The sequence below is a fragment of the Stegodyphus dumicola genome, chromosome 8 (assembly GCF_044657685.1).
Source record: "Stegodyphus dumicola isolate Sdum_Otavi_A_Nest chromosome 8, ASM4465768v1".
NCBI lineage: Eukaryota > Metazoa > Arthropoda > Arachnida > Araneae > Eresidae > Stegodyphus > Stegodyphus dumicola.
The window spans coordinates 171146210-171170076 of NC_140775.1; the positions used below are offsets into that span (position 1 = coordinate 171146210).

Consider the following 23867-nt stretch of genomic DNA (forward strand, 5'->3'; position numbering starts at 1 on the left):
TTCATCACTGAGAAATTATGGCACTCTTCTGCTTTGTGAGTGAGAGCACGTGTCTGAAAACATCGGGATCTCGGAATTAGAAATTTTCTATAGAAACTAATCGCCAAAATGTTGAAATGTCACCATATTTAGAACCATTTAATAAAAGAATTCACATACCCAAAAGCAAAAAGCTGTTTAACCGTTTGACTGCTACGCTGCACAAAAGCGCTACGTTCATTTGTCTCGAAAACCGCGATGCAGTTAGTTTTTTTAGAATGCACTCGTGTTACAAAGTACACGTGAGGTCAGACTACGCACGTTCACACCCACGGAGCAACAAAGACACACTGAAACTCGCAGCGCAGATGTGCTGCATTGCGGTTTTCAAAGCATATGAATGCAGCGCTTTTGCATTCATATGCGTAGCAGTCAAGCGGTTAAGAGCTCTTTATTAGAAAAAGTGAATTTCGAAATGCTTATGTTTCAGTCATAAAATCAGACAGAAATTTCAGATTATTAAAATTAAGGACCTTCTGCTGATTTTGGCCAAAAATAAGGACTTCTAAGGATCAAAAATTGATTCCAAAAAATTTAAGGACTCTTAAGGATTGTACCAAACCTTGGCTATTATTACAGGCTCAAAATTTCTCGAACCGCCATTGATATTGATTTACACTTATTTTTCGATCCCCTTATTCTGCATCAATATTTCTGTCAATAATTATTTAACTGAACTCATAAAGCAAAATATGTTCCTTTGTTACTTTCACTTAGCTTTGAAAAATATTTGTCAAAATTAAATTCCACTCTTCAAAACTTGCACTAAGAATAAAAATAAGGTAAAATTACTACAGTAGAATTCCAGAAATCTGCAAAGCTTGGGACCAGAGGTTGAGCGGATTTTAGGATTTTGCGGATTTCAGGACAGAAAAGATAAAGCATAATATTCGGACTAAAAGTGCAAAATAAATTAGCCATATTCGATACATTTTAATTAAATTATTATATACATTATTGCAATAATTTATTATATGCATTAAATTATTATTACATACATAAATTGATTATATTATTCATTGTATTATATGTACACAGCATCGAAGTTTGCTGATTTCGCCTCATGCAAAGATTTCCGTTTTCGGATTCTGGTGTTAGAATCACTGTTGCTGTAGAATTTCAATAGCTTTTCTTTATTTTTCCGTATATCATACACAATTGTGTCGCAATTCCATACCATTCTGATATAAATCAAGGAGTAGCACCTGCTTCCATCTTTTGCAGAATTTGCACTTTTTGCGTTACTGTCAATGCAACGTGTTTACGTTTTTCAACTTTGCAAGCAGTAAAATCACGAGTGCGTTTCTTATCTGTCATTGTGTTAAAAAGGGCTGAAATTTAAAATATTCTTAATTTATCCACAAAATATCCGGATTAAAAAAAGGCAGCACTAAACAATCTTGTGAAATGAAATAACACAGCTCAGAAAATGCAACAACATGAATCGTGAACTTGAACAAAGAGTTGAGTGAATCGTCTGCTTTTTTACCTCAATGCAGATTAGATGGAAAAAAACTTATTTATTTTATCTTTTTTTTTTTTTTTTTTTTTTTTTTATATCAATAATTTGGTATTTCCGTTTTGATATGACGTGATTATTCGGTAAGTATTTCTTTCTCAATATTTTGTACTCAATGTTGCGGTTTCCGGAACCTATGAACTGAATGTTTATATTCTGAGAGGCAACGCGGATTTCTGGAGTTGGTGGATTTCAGGTCAGAAGATTTTCAGTATTTGACTGTACTTGCTTTTACAGCAAGTTGATGCTTTTAGTTTATCCCGCCCATTACAAAGCATTGGTAATTCTTCCATCTTCAATATGATTATTGGCGATGGAAAAGATTATTCATTTATTTGTAAAAATCAGTTTTTTTTTTTTTTTTTTTTTTTTTTTTTTTTGTAAATTTTTGTAACAAGAAAACTACATTAGTACCTAGAAATATTATTTTTCTTTAACATTAGAACTGGTTACGGGGTCAAATGATGAGAAATCAAAAGAGGATGATCATGTACCTGAGTTTGAACGAGGTCATTCTCGGAATTCTAGCTATGCCAGCCAGCATTCGAAAGCATCAGGCTATGGCAGTTTAGCATCTCATTCTCGGCAAAGTAGTGCAGAATCTGGCCACCATAGGTAAATATGTATATAGACTTTTATTCCCATGTATTAATACAATTTTCTGTCTTATGTAAATTTAACTATTAAAAGTTTAATGGCAAATGATTAAATGTGTGATTAGATTTTAAATTCGCATATTTGTACAGTATCTGAATTAAATATTTTAGTATATGTGGCATAATTTGCAAATTTTGTGCTCGTGGGCCATGTTTTTCTAATTCTGAGATGCACTCAGATTACCATTTAGGAGGGAGAAAAAACTGATTATAGGCAAGTAAAATGCATCCAACAAATATTTTTTTCAGTAATCAAGTTTATTTTATTAACGATAGTGTATCTTATTCTTTGGATATATGAATTACTTTAAAATATGTATAAAAAAAATCTTAATGCCAAGATGTGTTGTGCTTTTTAGTAATATTTATGCGAGGAGAAAAGTGTGCCTTAGAACCAAAGAAAGTTAATATTATTATGAATTTTGTCATTTATTATGTTAAATGTTATTAAATTTTAAATGTGTTATATATTTTAATTTTAGGAATCCTAGTTCAAGTTCTACTTTCAGTGAGTTATGTCTTGCGGGTGTTCCTAAAGCTCCAGATAGAAAGAGGCCGTCAAAAGTAATCATAATGAAATTTTATCTTATGTATATTCTGTGCTATTGTTGCAAAAAATGTAATATAGGTAAACAAAATTCCATAATCCATTCCTCATCTTCCAGTGAGGAAAAGCATTCTATCTTGTCCTCTAAATCAAATAGTAATTAGAACTCATCACTTAGCTCCACTCTCATTTTCCCCTTGAAAGATATCTAGTACTTTTGTAGAAAGAAAAGTAGTCATAGCCTGTATGCATATCAAAATATAATTGTATTAAAAGTTTTGTGTTTAGAATTTTATTTTAAAGCCCAAAGGGTCTTTTTCCCTGAAGGACTTTTGTTTTTGTTTTGCGATTTTGCGTTGAAAACTTTAAAAGGCTGTATCACTTTTCAAATTGTTCTCACCAAATACTATCACCCTGTATTATATTTGAAGAAATTAAATAAGGAAGAATCTGCATAAATGTATGTATCAGGTCAATCCATAAGTTAATACGTATTAAGACTATGCATGGAATTCACTATGACGCATTTACTAAAACAATACAATTTTGAACCTGTTGAAACTTGTCATCGTTTGACTAACATATTATTCAATTCATCACCAACTTTCATAAATATCGAACACATATCAATATTGAACCCATAGAAGATGAATATAGATAATCAGTACTAATGTGCTGTGCTACATTTTTTTATTTTCATGTGGTGAATCTGCCAGGTTTGCAGCGATAAAAATTAATACAGTATAAAGTCCGTAATCCGGACTCGCCGGGACTTTGCCAATTCCGGATTATAGATCATGAATTTAAATCTGGTAAGATGCCATGTAGAAATTATACAATTAAAAATATGAAACTGTAATTTATGAAATAAAGAGCAATTATGAGGTAAAGGGTATCAAAATTTACAAAAAAAAAAAAAAAAGGCTTAATATTTATTTGTTTATTTTATTAAACATTTCTTTCAATGTAAGTTGTTTAAGATGCTTCCACAAAAAAATTCAAAAAGTTCCTTTTTCTTTTGTGTCATCCAATGCCATACTCCTAGCATAATTTTAAAATGGATATGCCTTTATCCATTTTTTTGCAGCAGTTCCACTTTTTGTTTGATGGACAAGAAAAATCGTTTCGCTTTGTAGATCCTTTGGCAGCTCCATAATTGGAAACTCTTTTTGACGTAATCGAAAGTTCAAGCTTAATTTTTTATAAAATTTTACTAACAGTCTGCAAAAAATAATAAGCCGTATCCAATTAGAAGATTAAGGAACAGCGCAATCTTCAACATTAACTGAAATGCCTTAGAATCAGTAAAGATAATTTTAGCCTAGCTTATACCGTCCGTTATACATTAAACGCGCATGCGTAAAGCATACCCAAAAAAAACATTTGTGGCTTTGAGGTTGTTGCAACTCAACTCTTGCTGAGATCCGATGGCTGAGTGACGTCATCTCTAATAAATGTTCGCTGCGATCCTAAATCAAACAACAAGCGAGCGCTTTGGCCAATTGGCGCCAATTGCCTGTGTTTATAATTTCAGCTTGTGCTGTCAGAAGAAATGAGTTATTTGCTGTTGCGCAATCGGAAACAGAGGAGACTACTGCCCCTTTGGACGGGACTCTTGTCTGACGCATTCGTTTCGTCAGAGTGTATCAATTTATGATGTCGCCGATCACAAACACCACGAGTTAGTTTCGATTTGCACATCCTCGCTAAATGGTATCTTTTGAGACACATGAAACAAAACCCCCTTCGCTTTAACGCTTCCTTTTTCTCTGGCACAGTTTTTTTACATGATTCTGACGAATGATTTTCAGACCAGAATAAACAGCTATTAGATAGTGATGTGTTTAACGCTGCCACTGAAGGAATTCTACCCTTATTATAATCCCAATTTCTTTCGCTGTCTCGAAACTGCCGCTTATTTTCAAAATGGGATTTCCTTTCAGTGACTTCAGAATCTGTTGGCTTAACTAAAAATCCTGTACGTTCTCGACTTTCTATTTCTTTTCTTAGAAAATTGAGCAAATTCATAATTTTTGTCTGATTATCATCTTCATATTTTCTATTAAATTCTAGTGCTAAATCTTTCAGAATCACCTTTATTAATATCGGATACAATAAGGTACTGTACGAATCCGGTAAAATATTACACGATTCTAATCCTCTAATTTGTACTTCACAATGATCATATAATTTTCGAAGTGCTGTCACATCGCAAGACCTTTTAACCGGAGTCAGAGTTAAATTGTTCATATGGGTATCTATTATTAGTTCTTTGCGTCCGAAGCGATCTTTAAATATTTTCACAGCCTTCTCGTAATTCTCCGCTGTTAATGTCAACCCTTGTATTGCAGTTTCTGCATCAGAAGTAAGAACTGACTTTAAATAGTTAAATTTATCTACCGCATGCAGACTTTCGTTTTCGTGTACAGCTGTCTCAAATCGTGCCCAAAACCCGGGCCAACTGCACATGTCCTTTCCCGAAAATGTTTCCAGGGCCAATTTCAGGAGTTTAATTTTGTTCTGCGATTCAGTGACATTTCCACATGAAGTAGAATTAGTGCTATGTGGATTAGTATTTAAATATCTTTTCGTGCGTAATTTCCAAACAATAATTTTACTTTAATACTCTTCTCTAGACATTATTTCATCTTCTAAATTTGTTACATCAATTAAAGCTTCAATACCATTATCCGCTAAGATTAGTTCTTCTTCTTTACTAATTAATTGAGCAACCGTTTCTTCAATTACATTTTTATCCCCCTCATTAGCAATTTCTGTTTCTATCTTATTTATCAGCTTTGTAACTATTGCTCTTATAGCAGATCGTTTCTTTTTTAATTTTTCTAAATCCATGTTTTTGCTTAAGCAAAATCTATTAAATTTCAGTTCAAATTCAACCCAATGGCCCCACATTATGGCGCCACAATATTATTATTTATATCGTTATCGTTACGTCTAATTAATCAAGGTAAAACAAAACTGCTTACCTTGTTCCAGTGGGTTCTGCCAGGGCCACAGGGCTGAAGTTCCTCTGTGCATCTAACTGCAAAATCTTGAAGGGGATATTCCATAAATGATAAATACTTTCTTTACACAAACATATTTAATGAAGATGCAATTGGTTACAGAATATTTACATAATGAAAGGTTTAAATGTTCGCACGACGCAGCTTGCGACTTCTCAGTTCCGAGTTCTCGTGATCTCTCCACGGGAGTTCATAGTTCGAGATGACGTCACTCAGCCATCGGATCTCAGCAAGAGTTGAGTTGCAACAGAGGTCTGGATAATGGACGTCCGGATTACGGACTTTGTACAAGGTGAACATGGTGAACACACTATTAGTGTAAGGACTGCCCAGAAATGGTTTAAAAAATTTAAAGTGTGAAAAAGCAGCATTGATAATGAACCCCTTTCTGGACGTTTTGAACTGTTATAACCAAATCAAACAATTAATTCAGACGTTTATAGTGAACAACTTTGCCATCTAAACTGAGAATTGATCAAAAAGGCGCCCATGATTGACGAATATCAAGAAAGTATTGTTTCATCATGACAACGCTAGACCACATACGGCTCGAACAGTTCTGCAAAAAATTAGTGATTTTAATTTGGAGCTCTTGCCACATCCTGCATCCTGCTTACTCCCCAGATATTGTCCCAAGTGATTTTCACTTATTTCGTGCTTTGCAAAATTTTTTACTGGTTAAAAAATTAAATTCTAAACAAGTGTACACAATGAACTTTCAAGTTTTTATTCATGAAAACCAGAGTCTTTTTACAGCAATGGCATAAAAAAGCTGCCTGTAAAATTGTAAGACATTGTAGGTAATAGAGGAAAAAATAGAATTGATTAAAATGTTCAAATAGAATGATTAAAATTATTAAATGTCAAATAAAATGATTAAAATGTTAAATTGTGTGTGTTAAATTGTGTGAATTGATTAAAATATTAAAAAATTTACCAAAAAATGGGCACAAATTTATGGACTGACCCAATATGTTTCTCGCATTGTGATAAAACAACAATCAAATTTTAAATGACTTAATCGTACTACAAATATGAGCATCTGAAAGCCCAAATTTGAAATTTGGAATTTGTTTTCTTATCAGTTTCATATTTTGTAAAACTTTAACAAGTTTTTAATTAACAAACTTAAGGATTTCAAAGCGAGCAATGGCAACGTTGTACAGAAGAAAACATTTTTATCTCCAGCGCTCGAGATTGCGTATCAGAAATTCTAAAGATATGTGCAATTTAAAATTATTTTGCGATCTTGCTATTGAACTGAATTTTATGGTTTAAGGTTTTAACTGAATTTTATGGTTACTTGATATTTAATAAATAAAGGTAACACACAAAATGTTAAAATCCCTTTGGACATAATTTAAAATCTGAAACCTTTCAGATTTTTTTATGAAATTCTCATTTTCATTTGTTTCATCTAAAACCTTTGATAGTGGTGCTTGGAAATGTTTTTGGGGCCAATAGCTTTTTATTGTATCATACAGTAAATTCCTTTCACCAGTGAAGAATGCTTTAGTATGAGTTTAAAATCTGAATTTTGTTTCTAATATGGTTGGCAGTCCATCTGTGTAGCATGCATAGCTAATATGTTATGATTTTGTTTTCCATTTCAAAGAAAATGAGATCTTTTCTTTATTTTCTGAAATTTTATTATGAGTTTCCAAGGGTGAACATTACAGAAATTTGTTTAGATGAATATGAATGAATATACTTTACAAACATCAGCAGCTGGGCATATGATGATGCATTGTTCAATTCATTACAAAAGCTGTTTGCACATTTTTAGAGGATTTTGCTTTGCTATTAAAAAACTTCGCGCTTTAAAAAAATAATGGATGGAAGTCTATGTTTGTGCTCTTTCCGAAGAAAATTATTCGTATTTAGTTATTAAAAACGCCATGATTTTTCTGTATCTAAAGCAGCGATAGTTAATATTGTCGATAAGAAAGGGGGGAAATGTCAAAATTTGGCTTTAAGAAAAAAATTGTTCAAAATACATATCCAAGGGGAAAACTAAATGTTTCGAATGTTGCAATAATGACTTTAATGTTAAAGGAAAATGTTCGAAGTCAAAGGACAGTTGCATATTCATTAAAATGCTTGGTGTGAACTGTAAACAAAGTGATTAGTGCTGATTTGAATCCTAAAAGGTGGTAAAACATAATGGGCATCATTTTTCTCCACGAAATATTGCCAAAAGCGAAATGCGCTACGGAATTCTTTATAAGAAACAATTATTTGGACAAAAATATTGTCGCAATAGATGAATCTTGGGTATATTTAAATGACTGTAATAAAAAGAGATCCATTTATCATCATCAAAAAGAAGGGGGGGGAATTTAGAACGTGGTTCAAGGAATCTGAAGAAAATTTTTCAGATTGATTTATGATTGTGTCTGATTTTTGATATAACAACAAATAAAAATTAAAGAGAGTGTTGAAAACTGTTAAGTCAATTCCATATATTATCAGGAATAAGTTTTATATCTAGTTTTTAAATATGGAATTCCTTCTCTTTACCCACAGTGCCATCAATAATTAGAACTACGTCGAGACAAAGTAAGCAACCACATAACAAAATCCAAAGTTAATTTCCTGGAAAAAATGTTACAAGAAATGGGTATCAAGACCATACCCTTCACTGATATCCCTTCTAAATCACCTGATGTATCATTCATGGATTTTTGTGCATTTGGACTTAACAGCTGTTCAAAAAGAATGGGATAAAATACCTCTTCTGCTGCTAAAGTATCAAATGTAACATTTAAAACACAAAAAATGTAGGTAAAATACTTCTGTAATTACAAGGAAAATCATCTAAAAAATGTGCAGACAGCCTCTGCATATTAATAAAGCCTGAGTGTTGCAAACTTCATATGTTGCACTGTTTGATCCTGGATATCAATGGTCATATTGCTGATCCTTCTTTGAAAGTCTCATAGTACAGTACAAAGTCCGTAATCCGGACTCGTCTGGACTTCGGTGATTCCGGATTAGGGTTTTTTAGAGATTATAGATCATCAATTTAAATCTGGTACGGTGGCATGCAGAAATTATATAATTAAAAGTATGAAACCGTAATTTATAAAATAAAGAGCAATTATTATCTAAAGGGTATCAAAATTTACAAAAAAAAGCTTAATATTTATTTATTTACTTTATTAAACATTTATTTCAATATAAGTTGCTTCGTTTTTGTGCTAATACTTTCTCTTTTAAAATTCTATAAACAGACATAATTCCGTGTTCATTTACAAAGTTCCACTGTTCAAGTGCTGTAACTGTCGAGAATAAGAACTTGTCAATAGAAATTTTTTCATTTTCAATAACCTCTCTGTCACTTTCTTCACTATCGATAGGGGTATTTTCTGGAGCTAGAACCATACTTCAGATTTCACCGTCCGTTAATTAATTGATGGTTGGGGCATTGTCGTCATGGTGAAAAACTTCTGTTATATCATTTTCATTTATTACTGCTTCTCCACATTTCTTTACAAAATGCAATAACTGGAAAATTTCACCTTGCGATGTCCAAACACCTTCAAATTCGCTGCTATCATCTCCATCGTCCTTACCATCAAATATGGTAGCTGGCCATAAATTATGCCAAGCATTTTTTAACGTATCTGGAGACACATCCTCTCACGATCTTGTGATGCTCTGCACAGCAGATTTTATGCTGAAAAATTTCAAAAAGATTAGCCATTGTTCAAGAAATTTAACATAGATTTTAAAAATGCTACTTTATATTTGAATTTCAGCATGTGCACTATTTCCATATCCATAGGCTGAATGATAGACGTACACTTTGGAGGGAAGAATAATATGGATACATTATCTTTCACTAAAACTTTAAGTGAAGTATGCGTCAAACAATTGTCAACAATCAAAACTATTTTTGAGTCATCAGGTAAACCAACTGAATTCAAATGTCACCGAGCCTCGGGTATAAAATGATTTTCAAACCAATCATTCATCAACGCTTGTGTCATCCATGCTGTTTTATTTGCACGACATATAACGGGGAAAATCGTTACTCCTTTAAATGCTCGAGGTCGTGCATGTTTTCCAATTGCGAAAAGTTTGCACTTGTGCGTTCCTGCAGCATTTGCGCATGCTAAAATTGTAGTCTCGCTTTGTAATCTTTGACACCAGTTGGAGCCTTTTCTGCAGAGGTTGCCAAGGTATTTCGCGGTACATAATGCCAGAAAAGACCAGTTTCATCAGCGTTGTAAATTTTTTCTGGAGATAATTGTTCACTAGTAATGAGTTCAATGAATTCATCTGCAAATTGTTCAGCAGCTGAAGCTTTCTCACCTGAAATATTTAATTGTCTTATACCATGGCAAATTTTTAATTTGGTTAACCAACCTGTCGAATATGTGCACTCAGTGTTTAAGTGCATTTATTCACGTAATAGTTTGGCTCGAGCCACTAGCATTGGACCCATGAATGGCATTAAATAAGCATGTGTAAAGCATTTAAAAAAAAAAAAAAAAAACAGTTTGTGGCTTTGAGGTCTGGATTATAGATCATTCCAGATAATGGACATTTGGATTATGGACTTTGTACTGTAATATTGTTTCAAGTTCCTATCCCCCAAGGTCATCTCCTAAAATGGTTTCTACTGTTTTGATAGGAAAACTTTTTATCAGTTCCCTTTTTTCTCTTTTTAATTATTTGTGAAATAATCAAGTTAATATCTCTGTGATTTGATGTTAAAATAATAGTAACGTGATTAAAATTATCTTCTTAATATGAAAAAACTTTTCATGTATTCTGTTATGCTGATATTAAAAAGCATATTATTTTCTGGCTAATTTTTATTTATCAAATTTCTTCTTTAGAAACAAATGTCAGATGAAGGCCGAATGGATTCTACTAGAGTCAGTGCAAAAGAAGTAATTAATGAAGTCATTGAAGCTACAAACCTTGAGCCTGATGATTCTATGGAATGTAAGTTAATGCTATCATTCTGAATGGAGAAAACTATTTATAATTATGATAAATTAATTTTATTTTACTTCGCCATCTTACAGGCAGCTTTTTTTATACCATTGTTTTAGAAAGACTCTGGTTTTGATGCAAAAAAAACTTGTAAGTTCATTGTGTACATCCTGTTTAGAATTTAATTTTTTTCCCAGTAAAAAATTCTTACATAAGTGAAAATCACTTGGGGCTATATCTGGGGAGTAAGCAGGATGTGGCAAAAAGCTCCCAATTAAATTCACTAATTTTTTTTTGCAGCGTTGTTCGAGCCATATGTGGTCTAGCGTTATCATGATGAAACAACACTTTCTTGATATTCACTAATTGTGGGCATTTTTTGATCAATTCTGAGTTTAGATGGCAAAGTTGTTCACTATAAACTTGATTCTAACAATTCAAAACATCCTGAACGGGGTTCGTCATCAATGCTGTTTTTACCAACTTAAAATTTTTTAAACCCTTTCTGGGCAGTCCTTACACTATTAGTGTGTTCTCCATGTACACTATTAATTTTTATCACTGCAAACCTGACAGATTCACCACACGAAAATAAAAAATGTAGCACAGCAGGTTTGTACTGATTATCTATATTCATCTTCTATGGGTACTAAAATGTGTTCGGTATTTACGAAAGTTGGTGATGATAGTCAAACAAAGACAAGTTTCAGCAGATTCAAAATTGTATTTGTTTTAATAAATGCATCATAGTGAATTCCATGCATACTCTTAATGTGCACAAACTTATGGACTAAACAACAAACTTATGGACCACGCATACTCTTAATGCACAAAAACTTATGGATAAAATTACACCATCTGCCACAGACCAATAATAATACTCAAAGCTAATTCAAATTTGAGAATTTTCAAAGTTCTTTTAATCAAAAGTGATTTTGAATATTATTTCAACAATTTCAATATTATTTAATAATTTTACTACAAATTATTAAAGGGACTATGGTTCTATCACTATCCAACACATGAGTTATTAGTCTGGTGTGAGGAAACCATGTGTCTCGTATATGGACCAGTCAGTAACAATAGTTTAATTACTTAGTTTCATGTTGATTATTTATGGTAAATGCATAGACTGCAACTACTATGGATTCTCTATAGTTTATATGGAAGCTTCTGAAAAACTGTGAGCTATGGAAAACTATGGATTTTACAAAAAGAAGGCAGAATAAATAGTACGCAAAGCAGAACCAACTAACTCATCTGATGATTTGCTAAATGCTTGGGACATTAAATATTACATATTGAGTGCATTACTGGCTGTTAAAAGTAGCCAATCATAGATCAGGAAACTCCAATTGTTAATCTGTAATCTAATTCCCAGCAGTGAAGGACTTCTTTACTCTGCATTGGCTGCATTCGCTTAGGTTACAGTGAGAGTGTAGCACATATCTTGTGAACTGTAATTCAGTGGGTTTTTTTTTTTTTTTTTTTGAGAATTATGCCGTCTGAATTTAAAAAGCTAAAATTATCAAATGGGGAAATTTAAAAATTTGTATCGTAAGAATTTCCATACATGAAAGCATCTGAAATTTCCATGAATTATGCACGTTGCAGTGTTTGCAACAAAGACTCAACTTTGCATTATGGAAAGTAAGTTTGCATTGTGGAAAGTTACTTTGCATTTAGTAAAGTTTCCTCAAAAGCATAAAAAAAAATTGATGCTGTAAAATCTTAAGAAGTAACAAATTTTTCATAAAAGATGATGAAACAGATACCATAAAAGCCAAATGCTATTTTGTTCGGTTTTTAATTGAGCATAATCTACTGATTTTAGTTTCGGATAATTTGAAACAAATTTCAAATGCAATATTTCCGGATTGTGCTGTAAGAAAAAAATTAAGCTGTGGCTATACCAAAAATGTGGCAATTGTGAAAATGCTTGTAAAAAGTGCTGTTGCCAGTGATGTAAAATCGATGTACAATAGCATCATTTGCTCTAATTACTGATGGAAGTAGTGACAACAAACTATATCCTTTGATTATGAAATAATGGAGCAAAGAAGAGGGGATGGTAATTACTTCATTTATTTCTATTTTATAATGCAAGAATAATACTGAAGTAGGTATATGTAATTGGATAAATGAATACTTTAGAAGCAAAGGGCTTCGAATGGAAAAATTGTGTCATTTTCTTCAAACAAAGTTAACAATATATTGGGAAAATTTAAAGGTATAGCATCATTTATCAAAATGCTCAACTGGATAAAGTCATTCAAGGTTGTCTATGCTACCTCTTGCATATAATTGCAAAAAAAGCTACTGAAAAATTAATTGGCTCAGAAATATAAATGATGGTAAAAGATATTTTTAGAGAAAAGTTTAAAATGGATGCATAGCTTCAAACTCGCTCGACTGATTTTGTGACAGAATGCAAATCTTATAAAATTCTGAAATACTGCAGTATAACAGTGGGATGATCTTTCTCTCTCTCTCTCTCTCTCTCTTTTTTTTTTTTTTTTTAAATCAGTCATCTCACAATGAAAATGAAAGAAAAATTGCAAAACATTAAAAAATGTTACAATCACCTACCACCAAAATGTATTTATTATTTGTGAAGAATACTTTTGCTTTTGTTTGTAACAGTAGATATTAATTTGCAACAAGTTCCCTATATGCAGAAATTGTGAAGAGAACTTGTTGAACTGTTCATGAATTTATTTGTTAGATTCATAAATCTACAGGCAGTTTCTGAAGGAAATACAGATACTATGGTGACATCTATTCCATTTCAAAAGTGTAATGAACAAAAAGTAAATGAAAATTTAATGGTTGGTGCAGAAACAAGATTATACTTAAAAAATGCCAAGTCGAATGAAAGTGAAGGTATTTTTCAATTCACTATGGGCTTTTTATGAAACTGCATGGTCATATATAGTAGATAAATTTCCTCTAAGTGATGCATTTCTAAAACATGTTGAAGTTGCTGATATTAACTTGAAAACTAAAGTTTAATTTTCATCTTCATTTCTTGGTGAATATTTTTCCATGCATTATTGATGAAAAATATCTTAATCAAATGAAAACTGAGTTTTCTATGTGTCAAGTAGATAATTTGAAAGCATTTTCAGATTTATGTTTTGATTTGGCATGGGTAGGAAATGCAAAATTAAAAGATGAATGGGTGCATTAAATATAGACTACTGCCTATTGTAAGATTTCCTGCTGCAGCTTGCGACAGAATTTTTCTATTATTTAAAAAAGAAAAGAAATCAGACTGAATTTTGACCAAATTTAGGTATGAAAATTCTTGAAACAGCTCTGATTGAAAAGATAAATATGTAGACAAATAGGAACTGTGTTATAAAAAAACAATCTCTATTCCAGCATGCTACGTTTAAACCTTTGCATTCATAATTTATAAGTAAATTATAATTATTTAAGGTAAATTTTCATTTTGCCAGCGCAGCTGATAAAGCTGCCAAAAATGGTACAACCGATGGCAAACGGATTAGCCTCGCTGGTAACCTTTTATGCCTCATTTTCAAAACAAGTAGCAGCCATTTCTTATCGGATTGGTTGTTTCTTTCAATACTGGCATACAATTACATATAATTTTTACCAAATAGTTCAAGTTTATGGCCTAAGGCAATTTGCAGTAATTAAGTCAATTAAAATGCAATCAGACTGCTCACCCGAAGGCAGAAATATAGGAAATGCGATGTCGGGTTAAATTCATCAATTCTAATGAGAATGCTCTAGCGTAGTAAAGCACTGCAGTTTTACATAATTTCTGAGTAAGCTATTCATACGAATTGAAATAATTCTTGCATTTAAACTTGTATTCCATATTTAAGATTTAACATGAAATTAATGTAGATAACTACTGAGAGAATTAGATTTTTGTAACGTTGTTTACATGAAATGAGATCACTTGGGGTCACATGATATGAACCAGTGATTCAGTGAATCAGGATGCTGAACCATGAGATCATAGTAAATTCTTAAGGTCTTCTTACAAAATTTAAAAAATTTATTTTTAAAATTTTTTAATTTTTATTTTTAATTTTTAAATTTTAAACAATATTAAAATGTTTATGCCTTCAAAATAAAAAATTCTTAGAAGTAACATTTGTTAATATTTTTTATGTATATACTGTGTGTTGTCACCAATAAAGGCTGCTTGGCAAGATTTGAGCTGGCCAAACGGAAAAGTACCTTATTTACTCATTTTTTGATAATTGTATGTATTATTATTAAGTATCTAAATTCTCTTCCCCCCATTAAAATATACCAGAATATATCATTCCTGTGCCATTCTTTGTTTTGACCATACCATGATGAAATATTGAATTATAGCTAAAATTTCCAGTTGTGTATTAAATATGAAATTTAAAGCTATGTAAAATGTTTATTACTAATGTATGTGTTAAAAAGCCAAGCATAATGGGATATTAAAATAAGGTCACTATTCATGCTTATGTGTTTAAAAATACCATTATTACTGAGGTTATCATAATTTTTATCTCTCTTTATATACTTTATTTTTGACATTGATCTTTTGCATATAACTCCTCTAAAAATGCTATTTCCAAATTCTGTAATTATAAAATTATACTTTTATTATTATTATTATTATTATTATTATTATTGAGATGTGATTAGGAAAGAATTAATGTTTCAGAATGGTCTTAATAAAATACAGTCAAAAGTCGTTAATCCGGACTCGTCGGGACTTCGGCGATTATCGATTTTTCCAGATTATAGATCATCAGTTTAAATCTCGTAAGATGGCATGCAGAAATTCTAAAATTAAAAATATGAAACCGTAATTCATGAAATAGAAAACAATTATGATCTAAAGGGTATCAAAATTTACAAAAAAAAAAAAAAAAAAAAGCTTAATATTTATTTGTTTACTTTATTAAACATTTCTTTCAGTGTAAGTTGTTTAAGTTGCTTCGTTTTATGTGATAATACTTTCTCTTTAATTCTATAAACAGACATAATTTCTTGTTCAGTTACAAAGTTCCGCTGTTCAAGTCCCGTTAATTGCTGTGCCAAGAATACCGACTAACTTGTCAATCGAAATTTTTTCATTTTCACTAACCTCTCTGTCACATTCTTCATGTCTTTATCCATTTTTTGCAGCAATTCCACTTTTTGTTTGTTGGACATCGAAACATACTTTCGTTTTGTAGATCCTTTGGAAGTTCCGGCATCGGAAATTCTATTTAACATAATCAAAAGTTCAAGTTTACTTTTATAAAATTGCTCTTACAGTCTGCAAAAAATAATAAGCGGGATCTAATTCGAAGATTAAGGAACAATGCAATCATTAACATTAACTGAAATAGATAATTTTAGCTTACACCGTCCGTTATACATTAAACGCGCAGGCGAAAACGTATTCTGCACTTGTTCACAAGCATATATGCGCAGTAGTCAAGGTCTTACACGCACGCGTAAAACGCCTGTGCGCATGTGCCAACGCAGCGCATGAGCAGAAAGTTTTTAGCTTTGAGGTCCGGATTATTGGTGTCCGAATTAACGACATTTGACTGTACACAGTATATAAACTAAATATTTAGTGATTAATATTATTTTGCAGCATTCAAATGGCATGAAAGTTTGACTGGAACTAATTATATGCAATAATTAAATTACCATCTCGGGTTCTGTTAAAAAGTGTGAAAATCAACCTTTTTTAAATAAAAAATTCTGCTGCATGTGAATTCAGGATATGTTATTTGTGAAAAGTGCCAATATTTTAATGTGTATTGTATGTATAGAATTGAATTTGGATTGTAAGTAAAAATTTTGTGTATGTTTTTAATTTAATTTTCTTATTTATTAGCACCCGGTCTTATATTATTTATAAAGAATGATGGCACACCGGCTTTAAGCTCTCATGAACTACCTGATTGTCCTTCTGGCCACTTTGATCAAGTAGTAATTGCTCATAGGTAGCAATTGAATCAAGTGATTCACTACTGAAGCAGTTTTGTGTCTCAGAGATTATCTTCTGTTACAAACAGTTGCTTAGAATTCTATCAGTTGTTGTCTAATAAATTTTGTTAAATCAGGATTAGAAATTTTAAATGAAATCCTTATACCTGTATAAAACGTAGGAATATCTTTTATATATGAGAAATGTAATTGATAATGCTGTTCATCTAATTAAACATTTTAATATTCTTTTGTTTTGTGAATATCGACCAGGCTTAAAATATAATTGTTTTATAATGTATTTTGAATTTCAGTCCTTGTTTTTACTTTTTATATTTTATACTGATTATAAGGAGCTGTTTTAAAACTTGCCTCTAACTTAGTTCAAAATGTGTGATAATTTTCTTGCTTTTGAACAAATTATTGTGTTTGTCAAATGTGTAAAATTTTTTGTTTAAATAATGTATTTAAATTCTGTGCATAATTATTACTTCAAATAAATTGAAATATATCATAGGCACCATACCAAAGCCATGAATCTGTATTTTACTTACATGTTCCCTTTTTTTAATGTTTTAAAATAAAGAAATGCATATTTTGTGATATGCTTGTACTTGAATTATTATTTAGAAGATATTACATGATTTTTCTTATGATAAAGCACTTGCATATCTTTAACCAATTTTTTCAAAAGAGTAGTTTTTTAGAGTCATTGTTTTGGCATGATGCAGGTGATATATATATTGAGAGAGAGAGCTGTCAGTGTTTGTATATAAAAGAAATTTATATTAATTTTTCCTTACAAGAGTAAAATTCAGCAGAACTTATTTGAATGGATATAACTGTTCTTAAAATAGCTTATAGAAATTTTTATATAATTATTGTAACTTTGATGTAAATTGTAATACATTTATATTTTTATAACAGTAGTGTGTGTTATTTTTGTTTATTTCATTATTACTTAATTATTTGTAAGACACATTGTTGTTAATTTAGAAATAGTGTGCAAGTAGAAATTGCTAATTTATTTAGAAGAAAAATTCTAAGTGTTACAGCAACTTTTGTAATTCAGAAAAATGACTCCGAGGAAATTCCTCTGTTGAATGCATATTTTTTTTTTTTTAATTTGTATTTTTTGCTTATTGTTGTTGTAATTGAATAACAGTATTAATTTATCACTGAAATATTACTTCCAATGGCCTCTATTTGTTGATTAAACTATGTAAGAAACTTTTTGAGGGAAAAGGAAAAAAAAAAAATGTTTTTTTAAATAAGGTTTTAGGTCAAGAATCGAACCTAATCTTCCATTTCAGAATTCACACTTTTCATTATGTCATCTTCAGAGTTGCAAGTTTTGTATAAGAATACTGTCAAATGGGCTGTCTTCATGCATATAGAATATGTAGGAATTTATCAGCAATTGCAAAATTCTCATCGACATACATATGCAAACAGTAAACACAAAATTCATAGTGTTTCTTTCCATTTTTAAAGAAATGAAAGTTTTTCTAATCATCTGTCTAGAGATATGTCATGATTTAGGCAGCTATCTAAGGCAATACGCCTTTTTGGGGGGAGAGAAAAAATAAAAGATCTCTGAAATTAGACTGTCAGTTTTCAGTAATTGTATTTGTAATAGATAAAAAGAAAAAAGTTTTAGATAAAATGTGTTAAATTTTAAATGACTAATAAAGCAACCAAAAAGAAACAGCTGATATAATGAGAAACTGTTTTTATTGTGGGTAAGCATAGTTAAATTTTAATGTAGTCTTACATAATATTGAATTTTTAAAAAAAAAAGGGGGGAAGGCTAAATCAAAATATGTTTTAGTGTTGAATAATTTGAATTACCTAAAAGATTAATGTATAAATTTAAGATGTTTAATTTACAAAAAAAGCATCCTAAATAAGAAAACAATTTTTAGCATTTCATGGGCATTAAAATTTTGAAATATCTTTCTGGTTTCTCTTTTCCTTTGCAATATGTTATTTAATTTACAAAAACATCGCATTATATTTCATGTTACACTGCCTTATCATCATTTTTACGTATGACTCATTAGCATATTTAATGGGACTTGAGGATCTCATTAAGTGTCCTTTGTAATACAATTTCTTATGAATTTAATGTTGTATTTTACTAATAGACTGGATTTATGTGGATAGCATAGCAAATGTTTGAAAATTAGGAACATCCTTAAAAGATTGCCATTTCCCATTTTTTAATTCAAAGCTGTTCATAGGACTCAGTTACTTCCTTTTCTGCTCAGTGTGTACCCTAAGAAACAAATTTAAAGGGAGTTTAAACAGAGATAAAGCATTTTAATTCATGCATCCTAGTAAGTGTATGCAAATTCTGTTTAAATATCTGGTGTTTGTTATTTTTTGTGTTTTTATTGAATCTTCATGCTTTAAAACAGATCTGCTTTCTCCCCCCCCCCCCATTTTCGAAGTCCTCCCATTTCATAGCAATGTTCTAATTTAGATTTACAGGAAAAAAACGCATTGCAAAATTGCTCAAATTTAATTGTAGATCCATGACAAACTTCCATTCATTTTCAGTCTAAGTTTTTAGCTCAAGTTTGTATCAATGAAGTAATTTTTAGGTTTTGCTGTGAATAACTGCACATATTTCATTTGTACTTCCAGATATTTATTGAGTATTCATAAGTAATGTTTTATACGTTACACACATATTTCTTCATTGACTTTGTGTTAGAATGACCCATTCCTTATTATGAAAATAAAGGATGGTATAAAATAGGTGTTTCCACTTTATATTTTTAATACTAGGTGTAGTATTAAAATCATTTTTAAAAAAAAAAAAACTAATTGTTGCTGTGAATATTTTCTAAAAATTTGTGTGCACGTCCTATTCTGTACTTATGTGCCATGTTATACTTGTATTGTTCCTCTTGATGTTAATCCATGTTTGATACTGAATTTATTACTTGTTTAAAGAAACTGGCTTGCAATACTGTATTTGTAATCTTTTAAATGTGGAGTTTAAAATAATTTTGAAATGGGAAAGTTAAAAAAAATAGTTAATATTAAATCTAGTTTGCTTTTATAAAACTGTTTCTGAATTTTAATCATTGCAGTTTGAAATTTTAGATTTTTAATTCTTGCATAAAGAAGATTTTGTTTTTAATTTTATATGATACCTAAGTAATATAACTTGTCTTGTCAAATCTTGAATAAATGAAGCATTTGCATTATGCTAAACAATATCCATAAGGTTATTTGTATTTATTTCTAAATCAGCAGCTCCATGAAAATACTTGGAATGAACTTTAAAAAATAAATAGGTTGACAAGTACATGTCAAATGTGTTGTCTTTTTCTGTTTGATGTTCATTGATATTTGAATATTATCTGCATATGAAGATAATCTAATAATCAAAATATGAGTTAAAAGTGTTCTCATTTGTTTGGTGACGTCTCGACCAATATATATTTGTGCCTTATACTCGTTTTACAATAAAAGGTTTAAAGAGCAATTCCAAAAATTTGGCACTTAGTCACCTATTTAATTAAAAGATTCAAATACATGGTGAATTGAATATATTCATAAATCAATTGAAAGGAAGGTCAAATTTAATAGCGAAGAATTCTTTATATGCCAGTTTTATAATAGTCTCGTAAACTCAGGAACCGTTGTGTAATTATTATCTTACAGTTTTCAGTGCATGTGTAAACTGTAAAAATAATATAGAGGTTCTGAAATAAATTTTAAAAGACAATTTTGAAATTGTTTAATTGGGGAAAATTTAATTTTATATTATTGGCAATTGTTTGATGTTTTAAATGTTCATAATGAACTATGGGCTATATTAAAAGTGTTAGATGTATTATGTCTTCTGGAACTTGTTATAATTGTCTAGTTATTTGTTTAAACATTATTTTTATGGAAATATTAATTTCTGTCTCTTTGCAACCTTTACTTGTAAAGCAGAGACAATATAGCAAAAATATCCCAGGCCTTCTCGGAACCTTCCCCTCTGATGAGTAAGTGATTTCTTACTCACCCTTGCAGTGCCCGCTCCACCGCCCTCTCGTCTTAATCTTACTGACACTCCCACTCGCCATTGTTTAAGCCTGGTAGTGTTTGCGAACCGGTCGGAGTTAATTTCTTATCTTTTATTGTGTTCAGTGCTTGTGTTTTTCGTTACCGATTTAAAATGTCAGGAAAACGAAAGAAGGTTGTGTTTACGATTGCGCAAAAACTAGAAATAATTTTCAAAGTAGCAAACGACGCTACAAGGCAGCAGATGGGATTGGATTATGGAATCGCGAAAACAACAGTGTGACATTCTAAAGCAAAAAGACAAACTGGTGAACTTTGCATTAGTGTCGGACAGTGCTTCCGCAATGAAAACGCGAAAAACTATGAAGTGTTCTACCTTTGATGAGCTAGACACAGCATTGACAGAGTGGTTAGCTCAAGTTCGAAAAGAGTAATCCTCCTCTAACCTCCTGAACCTCCTGTAAATGGTCCTATCATTGCAGCGAAGGCAAAAACCTTTTTTGAGTTGTTAGGCCTGAAAGGAAATTTTGATGCTTCTTCTGGCTGGTTCACTCGTTTTAAACAGCGACATGGAATTCGAGAAATTGGACTTCATGGGAAGAAACTTAGTGGTGACTAACAAGCAGCCTATGATTTCCGCCATGAATTTGAAGAATTTGTTTTAAAAGAAGAGCTATCTTTTGAACAAATTTAGAATGCCGACGAATCGGGACTTTTGTGGAAATATCTTCCCACTCGCACTTTAGCATCTGAAAGTGAAAGTAAAGCGGCGGTACATAAAAGCAGCAAGGAAAGGATCACTATCATATCTTGCAGTAACGCTAGCTGTGGACATAGACTTGTTGTCATTGGAAAGTAAAAAAAAACGCCGAGATCTTTCAAATGCACTAGGATAGAAAATTTGCCCATTGATTACTTTAAACAAAAAAAAAAAAAAAAGGATGGATGAACCGACACATTTTTCAAGATGGTTCGAAAAAATCTTTGTTCTTCAAGTGCGTAAACATCTTAAATCGAAAAAGCTGTGCTATTGATCGACAACGCACCTTCTCACCCAGCAACTAGCATGCTAAAGTCTTCTGATGGACAAATTTTTGCAACGTTCCCAAACGTTACTGCGCTTATCCAACCAATGGACCAAGGAGTCATTGCGACAATGAAGAGAACATACCAAACCAAGCTGCTAATGGCCAAAATTGAAGAAGGTTATGATCTGAAAGACATTTGGAAACACTACACAATCTTGGACAGCATCTACGATATTGCATCTGAATGGGATTCAGTGAAACCATCAACCCTCATAAATCATGGAGAAAACTCATGCCTAATGTTGAAGCCAACAACAACCTAACCCCTTTGAGTTGTGAAAAAGAGAATGAAGATGTAGACACGCATCCACGGGAACTCTTGCCGATATGGTGAAAACAGTTGCGGGTGGTGAGAACTTCGATGCTGAAAACGAGTGGTTGGAGTGTGACGTCAACGAACCTGGCTTCGAATGCTTGACAGATGATGAAATTATGAAGAAAGCAAGGGAAGAGACCGAGAATGAAGGAGAGCGAAGTGAAGGCGAAGAAGAGCCCACTGTGCAGATGCGGAAGTTACACGAAGCGGCTTTGCAACAAGTCGACGGACTGCTGAGCTGTTTGGAAGAACAAGACGATGCGGAGTTGGCCGAGAAACTTATGCTACGAAAAATGCAATCTCAGATCAAGAGAAAATGCTTCCAAAGCAAGAAGCAAACACAACTGACTGATTTCTTCTAAAAGGTGTAGTTTTACAGTTATACTCTTGTAATTACATAATACATTACAGTATTAAAACAGTACATATGTTTTAATTTTTCTGTGTATCCTTGACGCCTCTCATAAGTACAAAGCACTTTTCTGTTTTCATTAACAAAATGCATTTTAGGTTAGTTTTGAGTGATATACTAAAATATTAAGTGTTAGTTAAACATTTCCAGCTGTTTATTTTATGTTTTATTGTACATAAAACGATTTTTCAAAGTTGAATTGATTGTTTTCTCTTTTGCTATACCCGTTTCTAGCTTTTTTTCGGATTATCTGCGATTTTTGTTATCTGCGGCGGCTGCGCCACCCAATTCCGCGGATAATCAATCTTATGAGGTCCTCTTACATAAAGAGGAGTATTTCATTTATTACCATTCAGAAAGAACTGTTGAATTGCATTCTGTTAACTTTTTATTGTTAATGTAAAAATTTCTATTTCATGACACAGTTTTATTTAACTTTCTTCTCTCTTTTCAGGTAAAATTTTAAAATTAATGTTTAAGCTTCTTTGATTTACCTACTTTTCCAGAAATTTTCCATGCATCTGTGATAACAATATATCATTTCATAGGATTTCTTCTTTTTTTTTTTTTTTTTTTTTTTCAAATCTTTGTGTAGTAGTCAACTTAATCATTGAGGATTTCTATTTTTTACAGCAATGGATGCAAATAAATATTTTTCACCTATGATTAGTTTGTATAATGAAGAATTTAATTAATTGTTAGTAGTCTCATGATTTTAAGTGGTGTTGAAATTGGATTTCCAAATGAACGGAAATTTAAATTAACTGAATGTAATCTTGTACCAAATTAGGAGGAGTAGATTATTCCCTGTATTCAAAGGCAGTGATTTTTCATCTTTATTGCTCTTCTGCATCATATAGAGTAAAAATTAAAAATGAAATATGTGAAAATATCCTTTTTGAATTAAATAGCTTTAATTAATTGCACAATTTTTTGTTATAATATATTTGATCATTTATGATGACAATAAAAATAGTATTTCCTATATACAAATAGTAGTAGGGGTTTAGCAGAATTTCAATAGGAATATTGAATAGGATTGAACAATAGAAATGATGCATATTAGAATTATTGCATCTAATTTGCTTGCATTTCTTTTCGGAAGTTTTGATTTACAAACAGCCTTTGTGTCATCTTCAAGCAGGAAAAGTTGAAAAGGCAAAGCTAAACAGTGGTCTGCATTGAAAATGTTAAAATTTATATTGAAAGTGGACTTCCAGTAATCAGTCCATAACTTATATATGGCATTAAAAACTTTTCTGACATTGTGTGTATCAGTTGCTTTTTGTGAGAGTTTTGATTGAAAGCTATATTTGATCAACAAGGAGATTTCTGTCCCGAGTCT

General features: G+C 31.4%; 1 protein-coding gene across 2 annotated transcripts in view; it reads left to right on the forward strand.

The window, feature by feature from the left end:
* LOC118187026 (EEIG family member 2) overlaps window positions 1-19999 on the forward strand; it is a 43922-nt gene extending 23923 nt beyond the window's left edge. For both annotated transcript variants that reach the window (XM_035357211.2, XM_035357212.2), the window contains exons 6-9: window positions 2002-2173; window positions 2697-2778; window positions 10635-10743; window positions 16589-19999. In XM_035357211.2, the coding sequence (XP_035213102.1) occupies window positions 2002-2173; window positions 2697-2778; window positions 10635-10743; window positions 16589-16701 (476 nt within the window). In that variant the 3' untranslated portion in view covers window positions 16702-19999. The remainder of the gene's footprint in view (window positions 1-2001; window positions 2174-2696; window positions 2779-10634; window positions 10744-16588) is intronic.
* Window positions 20000-23867: the final 3868 nt, after the last annotated feature.